This window comes from Perna viridis, chromosome 5, assembly GCF_037379345.1.
Source record: "Perna viridis isolate PV_CMFRI_1.1 ecotype Kerala chromosome 5, ASM3737934v1, whole genome shotgun sequence".
Lineage (NCBI taxonomy): Eukaryota > Metazoa > Mollusca > Bivalvia > Mytilida > Mytilidae > Perna > Perna viridis.
In genome coordinates this window covers 38,191,176-38,210,556 of record NC_142449.1, presented here as the reverse complement: position 1 = coordinate 38,210,556, position 19,381 = coordinate 38,191,176, and the positions used below count along the sequence as shown (strand labels likewise).

Here is a 19,381-nt window from a genome sequence, read left to right as displayed (position 1 = left end):
ATCTATGACTATTTTTTAAATGAATGTATGGCCATAAATAAGGGAAAATTTTAAAACTGCTTTACTATTAAGATTGGAATTCAAATAATGATTTAAGACGTGAAAAGGGTAATGGTAACTTGTTAAGCAACATAAAACTGGAGTATAATATATCTTTATTTAACAGGCAACAATACAGACTTTTAAACCAATCACAATATAGACTGGTTAGACTTAAAACAAAAATTCAATGGATTTCACAATGAGATATCAATGTTATGTTTTATAATTTCAATATTTCGGAGAAAGAAATCTCACGACAAGCACCTCTCATTTCTAAATATAAATTTGTCGTAAATAAAACCTTGAGAATGACATTAATATTTCGGACTGCATGAATTTATCTTAATTTAAAGATTTTTTTAATAAAAAAAATATAGATATTTATACTTGCTCTCTGATTATAAGCATATTTTGGTAAAATTCTGTTACTTCGTTCATTTCGATGTAATGTTTTAACACATTAACACACACACACAATAAAAGTACGACAAAATGGAGGTACAAAATAATTAACTGAACATACAATAGAAAATCGATTACACAATACGAAGAAAAACAAGCCGTTTTTTTTTGCTAAAAATGTTATGAAAAGATTCTTTTTTGGAAGCGTTTGTGCAGTATTCGTATTTTTTTTTTAGAGATCGTGCATTTTCACTTTACAAACTCCTTTGAAATATGTTTTTTCTTTCCTTTTTCAAAAGCAAAAATACAAAAACAAGGAAGAAAATCAAAGAAAACAGTAATACTGGTATACACAAAATGTCATATATTAACAAAAGTCATATATTTTGAAAAGACCAAATCAGTATCTGCACCAATGGGCAAATTATATTTCTTTCTTGAGTATATGTGTCATTTTATCAGTGTAAGTTGTTTTAAAACATTTCCAGTTGCCTTTATTTAGTTTCTCGCCAAATACGACAATTTTGGTCTGAAAAAGATTAATAAATCTCATAAACATACATCATCGAAGTATTCGTAGAATCCGAAAATACATCACAAGTGCCACAACATTGTTATATTTTGATCGAAAATACATCAAAAGTACTACATCATCAGAGAACTCATGGAGTTACATTTCAACTGAATATACATCATAAGTGTCATTATCGAAGAACGTATGGAATTTGAATTCTATTAAAACAGTACCCGATCATAATCACTAATAGCGTTATATCTTGATCGAAAATACATCACGTGTACCACATCATGTAGTCAGTTACATGCTGTGGGATAGAGCATTATTATTATTTTAAATAAGGTGTGAGGATTTCCTCGCCGTTCATTGATGAGCTATGAATAGCATTTTGCTGACATTTTTCATCCCGGTGGTGTTATATATGATTTTTATTTTCTCTACCTTATTCATAATGGAGCTTGAGAAATAAAGAAGTTAGAAGAAGTTAAAATGTATATATGCATTAACTAATTTAATATCGATTTTTTTCCTGAAATTTGTTTGGACATTTGATGTCGTACTTCGTAACATTTGTTTACTGTGAAGTTTTAGTCATATGAAGCATTCTAATATTTTTATCAGCATAATATTTAATTCTGGTAGAAGATACTGTATAAATTTTGAAGAACCCGTTTATATTCTTGGATATTATACATAAGTAAACATGGCAGTATAATAACATTCCATAATATATATTAAGATCGGATCTTTAAGCTATACTTGTTTCTTTCATATATTTATAAAATGCGTTATATACATACCTTTTGCCATCAGCAGGAAGCATGATCACTCTGCAAAACAAATATCAGACAACATCTTTTTATTATATTTAATAAGATATCGTAAATTACCAGATCTTCCTAATTGAGATAAAATTTTCCTTTGGATATTTCTTTCTTTTATTTTGGCATTTCATTTTTTCTTTGGATATTTTTTTCTCGCATATATCTCGATTAATTAAAATTTTAAATATATTTTTCTATCTAAAGTTTTCACATTTTTAAGCACAAATATTGTATCTTTTATCCTTAAAATGTTTCTACAAACTTTAATCACTAAATAGAATAATGTAATAACCGACTTTACAAATGTCAACTGAACCAACCATTTAAGGCGTACACAGTCTTTGTTCTTGTATTTTATTGAATTCTTAAATTTGGTAATTTTTAGACAGATACTATGTTAATTGCAATTGCCATTACCGAAATTTCATAAACTCGTGACTTACATTTTGCATCTTCCGGGTTCTGTATGTATTTCTATTTTGTTATCCAATACATCATACTTATACAAAGGACATTGTTTTGGTTGGTCCTTTTTTACATTTGCCGATAGTTTGACTGGTGGACTTTCATAAATGGCTTTTAGATATGGGTTTTCTCGTTTTGGCGTTTTCTTCCTTTCAATTTGTACTTTATGTAACATCTTTAACAGTTCAAGTTGTTGTTTTTTTATCTCCAACAATTGGTTTTCTGTAGGTATTCGTTGTTTTTTCTCTGAATTTTTAGGGATGTTATATTCAGCCTTAACTGTCACTTTTGGTTTCAGATAAGCAATATCTCCTGGTGGCTTCTCTATATTATTGCTGGCTTGCTTAATGAACACTGTTTTTGTCCTTACTGGTGTTTCTATTCCATATTCGTTTGTTCGAGATGATTTCAATATTTGATCTGCTTGAAAATACTGACTTTCAGCGGTAGGAGCTTGTGGTTGAATACCATCCAGTGTTTGAATCATTAAGTTTCCAGATCTTGATGAAAAGGAATCTCTTACTGGTTCTTTATATCTAACTGCAGTTGGATTTTCCGCAGAAATTCTACGTTGATTTGGTTGACGTATTCGGTTTTCAGATAAGGGAGAAGATGGAGCAGGCAGGATAGGGTCCCCAGCATAACCCTGTGAATCAACCATTTGACGTCTATTTGTAGGATGTTTTTGAAGTCGTTGTCGTTGGTGTGATCTTTCTTGTTGTGTTTGCATATTGCCTGGTAGTGTAGGTGGCAGACGGTTTGGACGTTGTTGCGTTGAGGCAGAATACGCAGGTTCATTATATGGTTGTTGATATTGTCCCTGCTGTTCGTAATAGTTTCTCTGAGCAGGTGATGGTTGTTGTCCAGGAGCAACTGGTTGAGGTTGCTGAAGAAATGGGTCGATTGCTGGAGACTGTTGGTTAGCGTTCATACCTTGGTGTTTAGGAGGGGGTAGTTGATATGGATCCCTTGCAGGAGGGAGATAAGGTGTTGGCGGAATAGGCGTTGCAGAATAATGATTGTACGGTGAATTATTTGGTGGAGGACCATGGACTTCCGGGTTAGGATGCTGAGCGTGGTTGAAGGCTGGAGGCGGTCGCTGAGTTACTGCGTATGGACCGTTCGGAGGAGGATGATACTGGTACGGATATTGAGTAGGGTATGGTCCTGGGGTCACATGAGCAGGTAATTTTTGTCCTTGACCTGCAACAGAAGATTGTCCGAAGTGATATCCATTATTGTAGTAGCCTTGAGCTTGACTGTAATATTGATTCTGGTCATACGGTTGTCTATTGTGATAATTGTAATAACTGCTGTAATAATCATAAAAGGGATATTCTTTGTAGTAAAAGTTTCCTTTCGGAGATACTGGTTTAAGAGTTGATGGTGGTGCGGTCGTTGTATTTAGAGGTTTAACTGTCTCCTCTAATTCAACTTCTACTTCCGGCGCAGGCGTTGTTGTAGCTGTTGACGTAATAGTTGTGGGTCCTGAGTAAATTGGAAACGAGTCAAGTAAACAACCTTATGTACAGAATCATATTAAGACAAGCTCAATAGTGAAACCAGGTGGAATACAGTTAATGCAGTTAAACCGGCCCTAGAAATTTTCCTTGACTATTGTTTACTTTCTTCAAGCTGTGTCCGTTTCTTCGACTAAATGCAGAAGATATGCTTTAAGTAAGCATAGAATATCCGTGTTAGAATGAATATAGTTATTAACAAGACAAAAAAATCACATTGTTAATGCGGTCTTAATTTTACCAATTGTTTTTTTCCGTAAGTCGCTCTAAACCGGCACTGCTATTAAATGATCAATCTGGTTTCACCAAAATATTATAATTGAGTATAATATACAAATAATGTATATGACAAGGAAAAAGAATTCCAAGTCTTATAAGTTTACTCTTACATTTTATACATTACAAAATGTGAAAATTTCTACTTCTGTTTTTCCGAAAGCGGTGATACTATTATCACACTGATGTCAATATCCTAAACATTGCGCTTTTTTTTAAGCCCTAGAGATCTGGAATGTTTTGCCATTTTTTCACATCCAAGATATCGCATGTTGTACTTTAACCAACGGAAGCCGGGTTTTATTCATAACTACATCAGATACATTTGTAAGAATTATAGTCAATTCAATGGGAACATCTTTATAGACAAAATCCATGTAGAGGCGTATGCATAATATTGATTTGTTATGACATGTATCATTGATTTGATCCTCTATACTACACAACAACACCTGTTTGAGCTGTTCCGTTATACCGTTCTAAGTTACAACGTTATTTTTTTCCTACAAGGAAGAATTTCCCGGCCAGCAAAAGGTATATTTTTATATAGCCTAGCTGGCCGAGTGGTCTGGGACGCTGTGCATGCGGTGTTGCCATAGATGTCACAGCGGTACGAATTCGAGTCCCGCGGAGGGAAAAAACAAAAATTTGCTTCGCAAATTTGACATTTCTAACATCGTTGGGAATTTTTCAGACTAATCTATGCTTACGTTATCCTCTTATCAATTTGATCCGATGGAGAAATATATATATATATATATATATATATATATATATAGAAAGGTCTGAAAAATTCCCAACGATGTTAGAACTGTCAAATTTGCGATGCAAATTTTTGGTCATTCCCTCCGCGGGACTCGAACTCGTACTGCTGTGACATCTATGGCAACACCGCCTGCACAAAGTCCAGCGCCCTAGACCACTCTGCCAGCTAGGCTATATATAAATATAGCTTTCGCTGGCCGGGTCATTCCTCCTCGTAGGATTTATCTAGGGCTGTAACTTGGTACACGATGTATGGTGGTACGAGACAGTTCATTTAAATGTTAATATGTAGGATAGAGGATCAAATTAATGATGCATGTCACAACAAATCAATATTATACAAACGTCTCAGAATGTGACGATTATATTCGCTACGCTGCTCCATCAGATCAAATTGATACAGGGAAGATAATGTAAACGTATAGAAATGTGTGAAAAATTCCCAACGAGATCGTTCCCTCCGCGGGACTCCTCGAACTCGTACCGCTGTGACATCTATGGCAACACCGCCTGCACAAAGTCCAACGCCCTAGATCACATAGATCACATATCTAAATATTTTATATGCATACAACGTCTCAGAATGTGACGACTCTATTCGCTGCACTGCTCCATCGCATCAAATTGATACAGGGAAGATAACTTAAACTTATAGAAGGGTCTGAAAAATTCCCAACGATGTTAGAACTGTCAAACTTGCCAAGCAAATTTTGGTCGTTCCCTCCGCGGGACTCGAACTTGTACCACTGTGACATCTATGGCAACACCGCTTGCACTAAGTCCAGCGCTCTAGACCACTCTATATATATTATATACAGAACCAGCAACAATTACAATGTACTTTAACGAAGAAGGAGACATATCAAAGTTTCAATAAAAATTATTTTAACTGAATCTTTCGAATTAAACAACGGATAATGGTATAGGATGCGTGTAAAATGGAAGTCTTCTAAATTGCATCAACATCAGTTCACAGCATACATTATATTCAAGGAACTATAAGTTTTACTATGGAGTTCTGTTAAATGTAGTCTCATTTTTAACAAATTATGCGTAGCTGTTGACTCTCATACTAGACATTTTGCGATTTTGTAAGGTTATCAAATGCAGACTTTAAATAAAATCGATGTTTTTAACTATAAAGTCTTCAGTGGAAATTAGCCTCGTTATGGTTGCCCTTGGACTAAATTCTCATAAGAGAATGTTTAATATGTTCAGTGAACCTTGACACGTAACATATTTCCTTATTTGCAAGTCAATGACAAATTGATGATATGGTGGAAATAATAGCGATAAAAATGGCATGCGTTATTGCTAGAGTGTAGTATGTTGGTCATATGTTTTTCGACATTATTTTCGCTGGTCATCTATTTTTACATGTTTTAGATCAGAGTGGAGGCTTTTTTTTATATATTAATCATTTCATTACAAATTATCGTTAGTATTTTTTGCCGATAAACGAAAACAGTGTAAAACTGCAATAAGTAGATACATGTAAGTGGATTTTCTAATATCGGTCACATTGATGGGATTTAAAGAAATGAAACTGCAAAACGTATTTTACATAATATATATATATATATTTTGCAATTATTGGAAATAATACAACAGTTTTTACCTTGAACCCTTGCTTTTCTAAAGCCTCCAGAATTTGCGTTTTTAGGTAAAAATTTAAAACATAATGTACACGTTTTTTTTATAATACAACTTATGTTTAGGATCGCATTATGGTATTCTCTCTTAAGTAATCCAAATATATCTTCTGTTTCGATAATTTTGGTTTAGAATACTTCTTGTAAGCAACTATTTTTTAATCTAGTTTTTTTCTTCTATATTTGATTATATTTCTGCTGATGAGATGTTACTACTTGAAACACGTGTGCAGCATATAAAAATTGCAATAGGATTTTTTTTACATTTATTTTGGTTTCATAAACAATAAATGTACACGCAATACCGACCTTAGGTATTCCTTTAAATATTAATATTTTGTCGACATTTTTTTATTTTTTATCGCATCCTTTTATTTCTTGATAATCGATTTGTTTAGAATTACTACTTAAGTTAAAATTTACCAATTTTAAACAAGCAGACCAAACTATTAGCTAGAATAATACTTTTTGCTCAGCAAATGTAGAAAAAACACACACAATATCCACGCTATTTCGTCATTGTTAATACTATTTTTTGCAACTTTATTACGGTTGTTAAAATATGAATTTTATTAATTTTCATCACCTGTCTGACTAATTTATTGTATTCCACTTTAATAATCTTAAATAAATGATGTTAGTAAAATGAATACAACAAATAAGCAGAATACAATATATACTTACTAGGTGGGATTGGTGGGGGTGGTAGTCGATGCGGAGGGGGTCTTGGTGGTGCTCTTGGTGGGGGCCTCGGTGGTGGTGGACGTTGATGGTGATAGTGAAGACCAGAAACGGTGAGAAATACGGCTAATTCTATAAAATATAGAACAACATGTATAGAAATAGATTTCATTGATACAGTCGAACTCTACACACACCTTTAGATATTTTGACAATATTTTTGGCTCTACACAAGGACGACTTCAATGTTTATACTAAAGTTTATATCATGTAGAACTGTCTTTGAATAAAGCTAATATTGATAGTAAAGAATTTTCGTTTCTTGATCTCAGTATTCATATCGATAATGATAAACTCAATTCTACAATTTAAGGAAAAAGGATGATTTTCCATTCCCTACTGTCAACTATCCGTTTTTTATGGTGACGTCCTCTTGTCACCATCATATGGTGTTTACATATCTCAATTGGTTCGATTTACTCGTATTTGTAACAATGTTTCGGAATTTAACGAAAGGAATCTTTTTTATGATAACCAAGAAATAATAATATCAAGGTTTTCGATATTACAAGCTCGTAAAAACATTTAATCGATGCAAGGAACTCATTCTCAAACACAGATGTAAAAGATAGATACGTGCGAGTTTCTCTCACTCTTTTTTTATGGTGATATACTACACAAAGCAGAAAAGCTCGATACTCACCCAATAAGGTAACTAAATCGTTGAATACGCACAGTCGTTAGGGACATAGTTATGATATTGTTGTCAAATCGTTACGGAAAGCATTTTTGGTATTAACACTGAATCCCAGATAAATTCTTTAGATAGAAATTAAAACATTATATTCAAAAGTATGCAATGGTTTGTGTCCTTATTTTATGACTTATGATGTACTGTGGTTCTCAAACCCACAAGGGAAGAATTGGGATTGATTTTACGTACGATTGGGACATAACTTTTCTAGGTCTAAACTGATCTGGAGATGACTTGTCAGTTAATTGCTAGCATTCCATAGTTTGTGCATTTTATGAAATTTATATTCAGTTTCTTCATTTCCGTTTTAACAAGGGACTCAGATCTTTTGAACTGGTTTGTAGGTGTGTTCAATTGTGTATATTTTTTTTCCTCAGTCACCAGATTTTACAGAGGGTTGTGATCACAATAAAGTACTTTAACCCCGCTGCATTCTTTTTTCGCCTGTCCTAAATCAGGAATTTCTGGCCTCTGTGTGTCTTGTTTCGTATTCAGCCTTTATGTTACTTTAGTATATAGGGCAACTCTTTCGCTTTACCTGTGTATAATGATGCTTTGGGGACAGCTGCATCCCGCCCTGTGGTGCGAGGGTTTTGTCATCGTTCATCGATGACTAGTTGGCTTTGGGATGACAATTTACCCAGGTGGTGTTGCTGTTTCTTTGACATTTTTACTATACACATTTGAGTTGTACTCCAAAGACGTTAGATTGAAATACGTACTCAGTAGTTACAACGGAAAATTGTTCTTAACTCCATATTTTAACTGTCAACATAACTAACGTTGCAAAACTTGTATTTGTTTAAAATATAAGCCATGAAACAATGATGGTGTAAGGTTTAACAGTCATCAAACTATGTGAACAGGAGGATTCTTACTGTTTAGTTTTCATGCCCCTGTAAAATACTGAAGAAGTTCCATCGTGTGGTAACTATGCTTAGTATCGATATGCAGAAACGATTGATGATCAGTTTATGGAAAAAAATAATGAAAAATTATTTGTTTGTACAAATGTTCATCCTGAAATTTGTGATTGTAGTTTTCAATATTGTAAAAAGAAAAGAAAGTAAATAGCACATGGAAGTTTCATTTAACATACATAGGTTTAATTATTTGGTTACGCGAATCATTTATCATAACAGACTGATAGTTGAGTACTGGCTGAGATTCTCTTCACTTAATGTGTAACTGACTTATATACGGGATATGTGTGATAAATAAAGTTTATTTTAAGATAAATTGATTTACATTCTAAACAAAATTTCTTTGCATCTTACTAGCTTGATACAAGTATGCAGCAGATAAACAGTATTTCAAGTAGGTTGGTTTTAACAAAACAATATATAATACCTGTGTTTGTATAATTTACTATTTATTGCAATTTGCATGTTCAACTTAAACCTGAAATTAAACATTGAATCTATTGACGTGGTTGACGAGCAGACAAATGTTAAGTCATTCAAATAAAAATAATAATTGTTACTCTTTTAAAACCTCCTTGAGATACATACTGTTCGTGATATTTTACAGATGTCATAAATATGATGTGGTGTAAGTACTCTAACAGTATTAGATGGAAACAAATGTGAATGGTGTTCCTTGTTTTAGATGTTTAAAGCAATTTTTCGTTCATACAAAAATATTAACTGAGAAATATCATACATGCTTCGTTATGTCCACAGAAAACATTACAAGTAAGTCTTGATTAGTGATATTTTAAGATCAAATTGTGTCACTCTATACTTGCCTCAATTAATCCAGGCAATTTATATCAAATCAAGATCATATCGAATCACTAATTTATTGTAACATTCACAGCTTATAGATGGGATCAAATATGAAAAATAATTTTATCAAAATAATTGATATACAAGGCATATGGCCATTGAAGTAGAAAAAATTCTAAACCTTTATCCTAAACATCGAGAACAGTGAATCATGTGAAATATAATTTTACAAGATATCTAATACTTAAATATGTTCACTCGAAAACCATCATATGCATAGAACATTGACGAGATGATATATCTTTTAATTTAAAATAAATAATATAAACTGATATTTAGTTACAGTTCTAGCGTGATATAGAAACGTTTCCAATTGACATGTACCATTTTTTCAATAGTTCATATAATTTGTTCTATGTTTTAGCACTTGGCCAATGTTAAAAGGAATTGTTCACTTAAAGATAATAAATGCAAACATGTTTATTCAAAAAAACATTCTAACTGGGCGATGCATTGTTTAAAAAATCATAGCACGATGGCGTTGAAACTCGGAAGTCATGAGATTTTAATAGGTATTTAAAAAAAACATTGTAATCCGCTGATGGTAATTTGTTCTTTCTGTATTTCCAAAAATATTAATTATTTACAACGGGATCAGCGCTTTCACCACTACTGGAACTACACATCCACACTGATGATTCAAAAATTTCAGTTTAAGTTTCGTTTTCTTCGTGATTGTTTTTTGTTTCATTTCGTTTTTATTTTGTTATAATGTGTAATCTTTACAACCTATTTTAGTTCTAAACGTAGCCAATCACGTGGAGTCCTTATATGGATATCGAAGACATTAATGAAATATAGTTTAAACTTCTATATATGTATTTGAATTTTTCTTTGACAATCAAATATGTGAAACATAATCATATAGAAAGAGTAATCAAGGGAACCAAGGTTATAGCGGTAATCAAAAGAATGTAATCCAGGGACAAAGACCAGACCTGGTAAACAGACGTACACAACAAAGAACATAAAATCATACATACAAAGTAACAAAAGTAAATGAGCAACTCGGACTCTACTAAAAACTGGGAGCTTGGACCAGGTGCACCGATAGGGTAAGCGTCCTCTGCTTTTCTAGAAACACCCGCCGAGTTGCTCATAAAAAGTCAAGTCCGGGGTAGACAAACGAGGGAAGGAAAATTATGACCCGTTAAATAAATCAGTTTTCATGGTGCTGATGGATACACCATAACGATCCACGAGTTCATGATGACGACCATAAAACTTCTGTAGTGATGACTTCAATCTTGTAGCAACATAACCCTGTTCCAGAAGCCTAATTGTTAGAGTTCTAGGGCGATACAAAAGGTCTGCGTAGTTTCGGCAAGCTCTGGCATAACGTATGAGTTGTGATATGAACACTCCATACACAGGAGCCGAAGGGATGTTGCCACAGATGAAAGGAAAGTTGACAATACTGAATGATAAGTCATCACGTTTGTCGTAACGTTTGGTCAATAGTTTTCCTTTACCATCGATGTCTAAGTGTAGGTCAAGATGTGAGGCTGGCTTCACGGAGTCTGTAGTATCCTTTATCTCAAGTTCTTTTGGGTAGATGCGGTGTATCAAATCCCCGAATTTAGGATTGTATAAAGATAATACGTCATCTATATAGCGGAAACTGAGATTGAAGGATCTAGCCTAACGAAATTCTTTCTTTCTGATCAGATCAGCTATAAAGTCAGCCTCATAAGAATATTACAAAAATAAAATGAAATATTTTCTGTAAATGATAAACAACATGGTAAAATACAATAAATATGATATTCTAGTTTACATTGGCGGACCCAGAAATTTTTGGAAGCAACTTGTCCCTGGACCTCGATTTTTTCATAAAAATGTAAAAAAAAAATAATTAACAATATTCAATTGTGTCCATAATAGAATGCAATGAATTTGTGTATTTATATTTAACTTATATTGCCTCCTGATTTTTTCTTATGGTTTGAATTTAACCAATATAATACACATGTTTAAAAATATCAATATTATAATGTGGTCTGGCTACGCCGTTGATCCGCCTTTTGTTTTATTATTATCGTCATTATTATTCATATTTCAATTCGAGATTTAGCCATACAAATCTGTGTATTTGTAGTTCTATTACAAAAACATTATCCGAACTTTTTTTATTTCAATTACTCGTATATGAAATAATAATAAATAATAATAATATCAATTAAATTACTTTACCTACTAAATTAAGGATATTGTCAAAAATATGAATCAAAAGGTAGACCACTTTATCAATTTGTTCAACTTCTATACGAAAAAAAATAATCCCTACGTTGTATTTCACAGGCCTTCCATTAATTAAATTGAAACATGATATCATTAAACATTTTTACGATTTTGTTAGCCTGTGAATTACATCTATTTTTTTTTTAGATTTACGTAAATAAAAAAATGGAAGACAGAAAGTATACATCCCTATATTTAGTATTAATGTAACATCACTTCGTGTAATAACTTATCTTGTCTCTTCAATTGTAATACCAATTTCCTTACATTCATGAAAATGAAAGTGCCATAAAAGTTGAGGTCAGAAAAGTTGAAAGGTCATTCTTTATTATTATTATACCTTTTGGTCTTTCTGGTCGTGGGTACCTCTGTTAAACAATATAATAGTCATGTTTCAGACGTTACACACACTGGCCTGCGTCAATGGCCTCTGTGTAGCATCTTAGTGGTTAAAATGATTGTAAAAAACTTGCAATGTTTCCTTTTCAGTCATATTGTTTTCTATATTTTACTGCCAATGTTCGTAACCCTCCATTTTTCGGTAAGCAAATGACTTCCATTTTACCGCGTTAGTCTTATCTAGTTTAAAATGATAGGGTCCTAGTTGCTCTTACATACTTAATTCAATATTGTGTTTTTACACATTTTTTCAAATATCGTATGTGTACTATCGTCCCCTCTGTTTACTTTCTGGTTCACTTGACATTTTGATTTGCTTTATTATGATTTATCGACCATCAAGCGAGAACGTAGTCATCTGTACTTATAAAATTAAAATAGAAACGATCATAATCTTCACTTTTGATATCTGTCTATAAAGATATTTTAACTAAAGTGCTTATCTTGAAAATAATGACAAAATATCTTTCTTTGTAATTCCAAACTTGTGGAAAACCGTCAAATGCGTTATAGTCAAACAAACTATTAACTGATAATCACATACCAAATGCTTTCATTCTTATATATTATATCCTTATTTATTAAAAATACAGTGTTGTAAAATTTTATTCAATTAAATTTATATTTTAAAAATTAAAAAGATTTTTTTATCTTTAACTTTTGAATTTAACTTCAAGATCATAGTGATTGGAGGGTAAACAATTAACATGCAACATCTGATAATGAAGCTTCGATCTTCAATAACATCGTAGTATTGTTTGCATGTCTTTTACAGTACACTTTTTAACAACATCACCAAAGCTAGTATTCATAAATCATGCTTCAATAAAATGTTTTATCTGTTAATACCGATGACGTGTATCGTATATAACAAAGTTTTGGTAGAGATAAATCATCTTTATGTTACAGCTACACTCGTTGACAATGCACACACAAAAACCTTAAACTAATCAAATAAAATAGGAATTGCTGATTATTAAGACATGACAAAGTCGTACCGAGGTTTATGTGATCGTAAATGTCGTTTACATTGTCTTTGCATTATAATGCGTATAAGTTGTCTCCTTTTAATTTTTTTTGTGGCAAAATTGATATTCTTACATTTTTTTGTATCAAAGTTTGTATGAATATCTCAAGCGCAAATTCTCTTCATGAAGAGAAATAAACGCAACATTATCATAAATTTGCAAGATTTTCTTTTTAATGAAAATAATGATCCATACAAAAAAATCATTACGACGTAGCTTTACAATGATATGACGTGGTTATGACGTCGTTATTTTGTACCTGTTGGATTTTTGAAAATATTTTACATTCACCTTTTGAAAAGATAGAAATACATGTTACCAAATCCTGTTATCTTATCCCCTTAACTTATACGCTCTTCTTGTTTAACAAAACACATGGCCCCTGCATCCTACTGAATGGGCTGAGTTTCAGATTAATGCCACCAAAGACAATATCTTCCAGGCTTAATCTTATTAATGATTTTTTTTTTAAGTTTGGCGATAGCTTTTTGAATTTTTATTGTATTTATTCTTTTATTTACTTCGAAGGCTAAAACAATGGACTTTTTAACACCCCGCTTAATAAACACAATATGTTCGTGCCATACAATAATAAACACGATATTTTCTTATTGTACAATTTTTTTTCCAACATAAACTTGTCAGAGTGTTGTGAAACATTAGGATTAGTATCGTCAGTTTGAATATCCTGTTGCAGCTAATTGGCTTATTATCAATTTGTAATTATAGCGGTACAGAGTGTCCATCAAATTATTTTCACATGTTTTCGCGGGACAAGGCTAAAGCAATTAGTGCATGTTTTTTTTCATAGAAGAGAATCTGAAAACTATGCCTTTGAAAATAGATGTTCCCTATTTCACGACTTTTTCTAGACCTATATTTATTGTTTAGCTAAGCAGCAAACATTTGATTTTCTAGGGGTTGAGGCTATTGATTTTTTTTTAATTTCTTTCTGAAAAATTTGAACAAAATAATTTGACTAATCACTGGAGAGAAAATATAGTTTGTTTAAAAAGGACAAAGAAAAATAAATCAGGCTGTCTTTGGGAAAGGTGCTATGCAGTAGTGAGATGACAGAAAAAAAGATTGTTTTCAATAGATGGTGAAAAAAATGTTTTTGATTGTAGCCCCTCCCCCGAGAATAAAAATGGTTGCTGCCTTATAATATATTTTGACTATATTTTGTCAATTATTTGTTTATTGATAAAGTGTCTGTTGTGCTACATTGTTATGATTAGGAATAATAGATGACACCGGTTTTCCTTCTATTTATACGAATGCATATTTCAAGATAAGGAAAAGGGGGCATAACATTGTGAAAACTTGTAAATTGTAGTGACAAAGCCAATGGACAGAGCATTTCTATCGGAAGAAATAATTTGAATGTGTGAATGTACGTGGTTGTCATTTGAAAAAGAAAATATAGTGTGTATGAGTTGATCAAATCAGGCGAGTAGGACCACTCATCATATAAGCAGAACATTATCGCCGATGGGGTTATATGATGTTTTAAAGCTGTTAAATTTGTTCAGTTTTGATTCTACTGAATTTTTCTTATTCAATGAAGTAAGTTTGTAGTAATGCAATTGAGACAATAAATGTCGTTAATACCTAAATGATAATATTGTGAAAACGACGTTTTTGTTAATCAAAGAAGATCGATAGCACTAATCTAATTATTTTTCATTACTTCCGAAGACAGGACATTCGCCTGGCTTAAAATAGCACTAACAGATACAGGTAAGTACATGTCATGTTTTCATTTCATTTCATCTATTTCATGATTAGTTTTTCAAAATATATAATGACAATTACTGCCACATTCGTGCTATATCATATCACTATACTTAAATTACAAAAGGATCTTTGCGTTATATTCGGACTTTTTTTTCTTTTACGGCTTGAGTCCGTCAACGAAACGGGTCTTCCTTGCTGTTGATTACCACTTTCGCTTGGCAAACAATTTTTTTTTAAATCGACCCCTACAGCACATGCGTCGATTAAGGTCACCAGAAGTTACATGCATACGACTTTTATGTAAGTCGACTTTTTTGTCTTGCAAGCCAATATATATGTATCGACACCTAATTCATGTATTTAATGCATTTTATTTGTTGATATCAAATGAAATTATACAGGAAAAGAACAAATCAGTAGAAATAATTCAAAGCTATGGCATGTTTCAACAGAAACAAAAAAAAGACAGCTAAAGCAGCTTTAAAGGAGTTAAATCGGATGAAATTCCACATTACTTGTTATTGGTCATTAGAAGGTCAAATGACAATACCAATTAGCCCTTACTATAATACACAACGATTGGCCATAAACCATTCAATTATCTATATAAAGTATCTACAGAACAGGCTATCTTAACATGCATATCAACAGAACGGAACAAAGTATTTACAAAGTAAATACTTTTCAAGTTTGTGTCTTGAAAATACATAAAAAGTGAAAGAAAAGAAGTTTGTGGCACATATAAAATTGCATTTTTTATAGAATCGTTCGACAACCAATCATTTGAAGCGGCAGTAAAAACCTCTGTTTTTTTCAGGATTTGAAGAAATATTTCCGAGTAACAACTCAATGTGGGAGTATGAAAAAACTCAAAAGACAAAAGTGAACGTAATGTTACAAGTATTATGAAAATCATCAGTGGGATATAAAATTTATCTTTCATTTAACTTATGTTTTGCTTTCTTCTGTAATAAAATCTAGCAATATGTTACCATGGCTTACTCTTCTGAAAAGTACACCCCCTTTTTCATGCCTCTATATCTCGTTTTACCATGAATATATTACAACAATTATAAAAGTTTTTTTTTCCTTTCCAGGAGTTTGTCTATTTCATCATGTGATAACATGTTGGTTATCCGTCTACAATGCGTTCCTTTTTTTTCTATGTAACCGGGCACCAAAAAAAGCAAGTTCAAACTTTTATCAGGAGATGGAGGTTACTGTAAACGTATTAACTTTCGCGAGGTTTTTTTTTTTATTAACTCAAAAATTGATACCAGCGATTACGGTCACTCGACTCTGCCAAGTGTAGCAACCCCAAACATAACTGCGTTTACATTATCCATTCCTGATACTTTTTGGTTCCCTTGTGTTTATAATATTCTTTTTAATTTGATTGTTGAACATTCTAAGTAGATTTCATCTTGATTTCCATAAACTCACTTTATAAACCCAACACAAAGGGAAATCAAAGGAACCAGGAGTCAATGGTAAGCAAAAGAATATAATCTAAGGACAACGATTAGACAAATAAATAGACACACACAACACAGAGCATGAAATAACCAAAATAAAACATACAAAGAAACAAACCGCACTGCACTAAAAACTAGGAGCATGCATCAAGTGCACCGATAGGTTAATTTAAGCGTCCTCTTCTTTTCTCAAAACACCCGACATGTTGAAAAATAAGAAATTATTAAAAGTGAAAAGTGTATAAGTACTTTACACAGTTTTACTGGTGCATAAAAAGAATGACTATATAGTCTTTACATCCGACATGTCTCAGTGTGGAAGCTCATGACAAATTTTCAATGAATGTGTAACAAACAAAATCCTTTTGAATAGTTAAGTAATGGTGAATTATAACAAAATGAAATAAATGAAATTGAAATTATAATCTAGACCCGTATTCAAAGTAGTCTTAGTTTGGATTTCTGCTTGGAAGTCTTTGTATGTATGTCAAACAAGCTTTAAACACCTTGTAAATAAAACTTCAAGCACGAAACCTTTGTAAAGTTACAATATATGATATTGTATTTTAGATTATCTTAAAATGATTAGAAAAACTTACCAAAGAGTAAAATTCCATTGAAGCGTTTAAGTAAAGATACCATCATAATATTCCCTCACCAACTGAAATCAGAGGAATGACTAACATACATGTGTGTTTTCAGGTAAAACATATACTTTCTGACAGTTGGGACAAATAAAGGTTTTTTTGAATTATTCGTCATTTGATGACAGTTGTCAGTAATAAAGAAGGCTTAAGAAACCGAAATAAATGTGACAACTCTCTCATTATGAAGGCCCATAAAAAATCGCGGTACGACAAGCTTCTAGTCTTGTAAGCCGCACAACCTTTGTTATTTTACACTCCTACCGTACATCTGTAGTTAAAACACAACTACTACTTCATGCAAACGCTATAAATGGGTTAATTCTAAGGGTAATTGACATTAATGTATATCATAGAGTTTGTTAATGAATTAAAGGAATTCCATAGACGGTATTGAAAGCTAGCATAAAATAAGAAAGAAAAATTATCCGTAGCAAACAGTTGTTTGATTTGAAATGTCGGTATTAAGTAGAGAATTAACTACTTTAATTCATTTTTATCTCATTTTATTATTTTAACTCTCCTCACTTGCTCTTTTCGCTAGCAAATTGTCTGCATTGATATGGCAATAATTAATGGATCACTTAATAAAAGATTCAATAAAATGTGAAATATTGTGTTGGCAAAACGGGTACAGAAAGCGGACAGACGCGATCTGGCAAGATGGTACAAACTGCCGAGAAGTAAAATGGCTAAGGTAGGCGTTTCGCTTGTAACAGCGATAATAGAAGTTCATCTGTGCATTACTAAGTTAGCATGGAGCCAGATCCTCACATACGTTAGACCACACGTAAATAACTCACCCTGGTAACAGAGGACGAGATATTTCGACTGGTATCAGTCGTGAACCGGCCGCTCTGGTAACAGATAAAGCCTCAATTAAACCCACCTTCCCGTGGTACTACTGAAAGGTATAACATAATACGGTCCAAAGAAGAATTATAAGCATCCTGACCCCCTCTCTTCTTGTCAGATTCCGTCCGCCCGTCACTGCAATAATTTCATTTTATTTACTTAACGTAGCAATTTATACAGTTTATATAAAATGTCATCCTAAGTATAATACAACTTCTGAATATGCGAAAAAGAATCGAAAAATCTATTCACTCGTTAAAATAAATGCTGGTTTTTGAAGTTTTGGTAAGTTCGTTCTTCTAAGAAAATGCTGGTAGTTGTTGTTCATATAAAAAATAATCTATACATATCGTTTAGAACAAACACGTGCAGTTTTCTATTTAGTTTAAACATATTTATTACATGTAAGTAATTTGCATATTTTAACATCAAGCCAAGACAATGAGTGAAACGCTGCATCATAAAGAGAATGAAACGAACAATAGCAAATTAGTTTCAGGATTCAGAAACAAGACTTAAAGTCTTATATCAATTCGTCACCTAAAATCATGATTAATCATTATATCATTGATATATAGTATAACTCAAGGAAGAAGTGCTCTAGAGCTCATAACGTGCATTTTGGTGAATTTGGTGCAAAGTGAAGGGATTGATACTAGTATTATTTACTAAGGTCATAAGGAATTTTCAGAATTATTCAGAAGTAACTGTGTAAATTAGGTTGTTAATTTGAAGCGTTTGCTCTGTATCAAAAAGTTTTGAACCTTGGTAATTCTGGGTGATAAGGTTTATTGGTCTTTCTATGTAAGAGACTGCCATGCTCTCTGTTTTATAGGAATTTAATGTGACGAGCCATCGCTAAGACCACAAATGGATTTTGTTTAAGTCATCGTTAAGAGTAAGTGCAGTTGATTCAGGGTTGTCAACAATAAGATATAGGCTAGAATCATCAGCAAATATTTTTTTCCATTTATAGACCATGTCGGATATATTAAATACTTTATTTGCAAATTACACCCATATGGGTCAAGCAAATACAATACAAAGAACATACATAACATACAAATTGGACATCAAAAATCAAAATTTATACAGGTATATGCAATTGTGCAACTTTTGACCGGCATGGACCTCAATTTCGCAAGTCTTATGATTGCTTCAAAAAAATCACATACTGCTGGCAAAAGTTCAGCTTTTGGAGATAGTATATTTTTTAGTTATCTAGTGGTTGATATTGGCTAAAATTAGGGTTTAGTTTAACAATTTCTGCAAAATTATTTCTTACATTCGAATTCTGTTTACAGTTAAGAAAAAAAT

The 19,381-nt window shown here is 32.4% G+C and overlaps 1 protein-coding gene and 1 long non-coding RNA gene across 3 annotated transcripts; one reads left to right on the top strand and one right to left on the bottom strand.

The window, feature by feature from the left end:
- Positions 1–102: 102 nt before the first annotated feature.
- On the bottom strand, positions 103–17,277 carry LOC148617407 (uncharacterized). 2 transcript variants are annotated; one of them, XM_088585000.1, is made up of 5 exons: positions 17,165–17,277; positions 7,148–7,276; positions 2,229–3,738; positions 1,762–1,791; positions 103–973 (listed from the first exon to the last, which is right to left on the bottom strand). In XM_088585000.1, the coding sequence occupies exons 1-5, from the start codon at positions 17,208–17,210 to the stop codon at positions 943–945; spliced, it is 1,746 nt and encodes a 581-aa protein (XP_088441126.1). In that variant the 5' UTR covers positions 17,211–17,277; the 3' UTR covers positions 103–942. The 2 variants fall into 2 exon arrangements, with proteins under 2 accessions (XP_088441126.1, XP_088441127.1); XM_088585001.1 differs by having other exon boundaries at positions 2,229–3,453.
- On the top strand, positions 9,313–16,065 carry LOC148617408 (uncharacterized). The gene is made up of 3 exons (XR_015922479.1): positions 9,313–9,592; positions 15,052–15,093; positions 15,908–16,065. It is a non-coding gene; the product is annotated as an uncharacterized LOC148617408 (long non-coding RNA).
- Positions 17,278–19,381: the final 2,104 nt, after the last annotated feature.

What these genes read in the sequence shown, in the direction of transcription:
- LOC148617407 (XM_088585000.1), bottom strand. Translation starts at nt 17,210, where the DNA reads ATGATGGTATCTTTACTTAAACGCTTCAATGGAATTTTACTCTTTG. An exon ending in ACCCCCACCAATCCCACCTA is followed by an intron (nt 3,739 to 7,147) that starts GTAAGTATATAT and finishes CAATTTACTCAG; the next exon opens with GACCCACAACTATTACGTCA. An exon ending in CTTCCTGCTGATGGCAAAAG is followed by an intron (nt 974 to 1,761) that starts GTATGTATATAA and finishes AATCTTTTTCAG; the next exon opens with ACCAAAATTGTCGTATTTGG.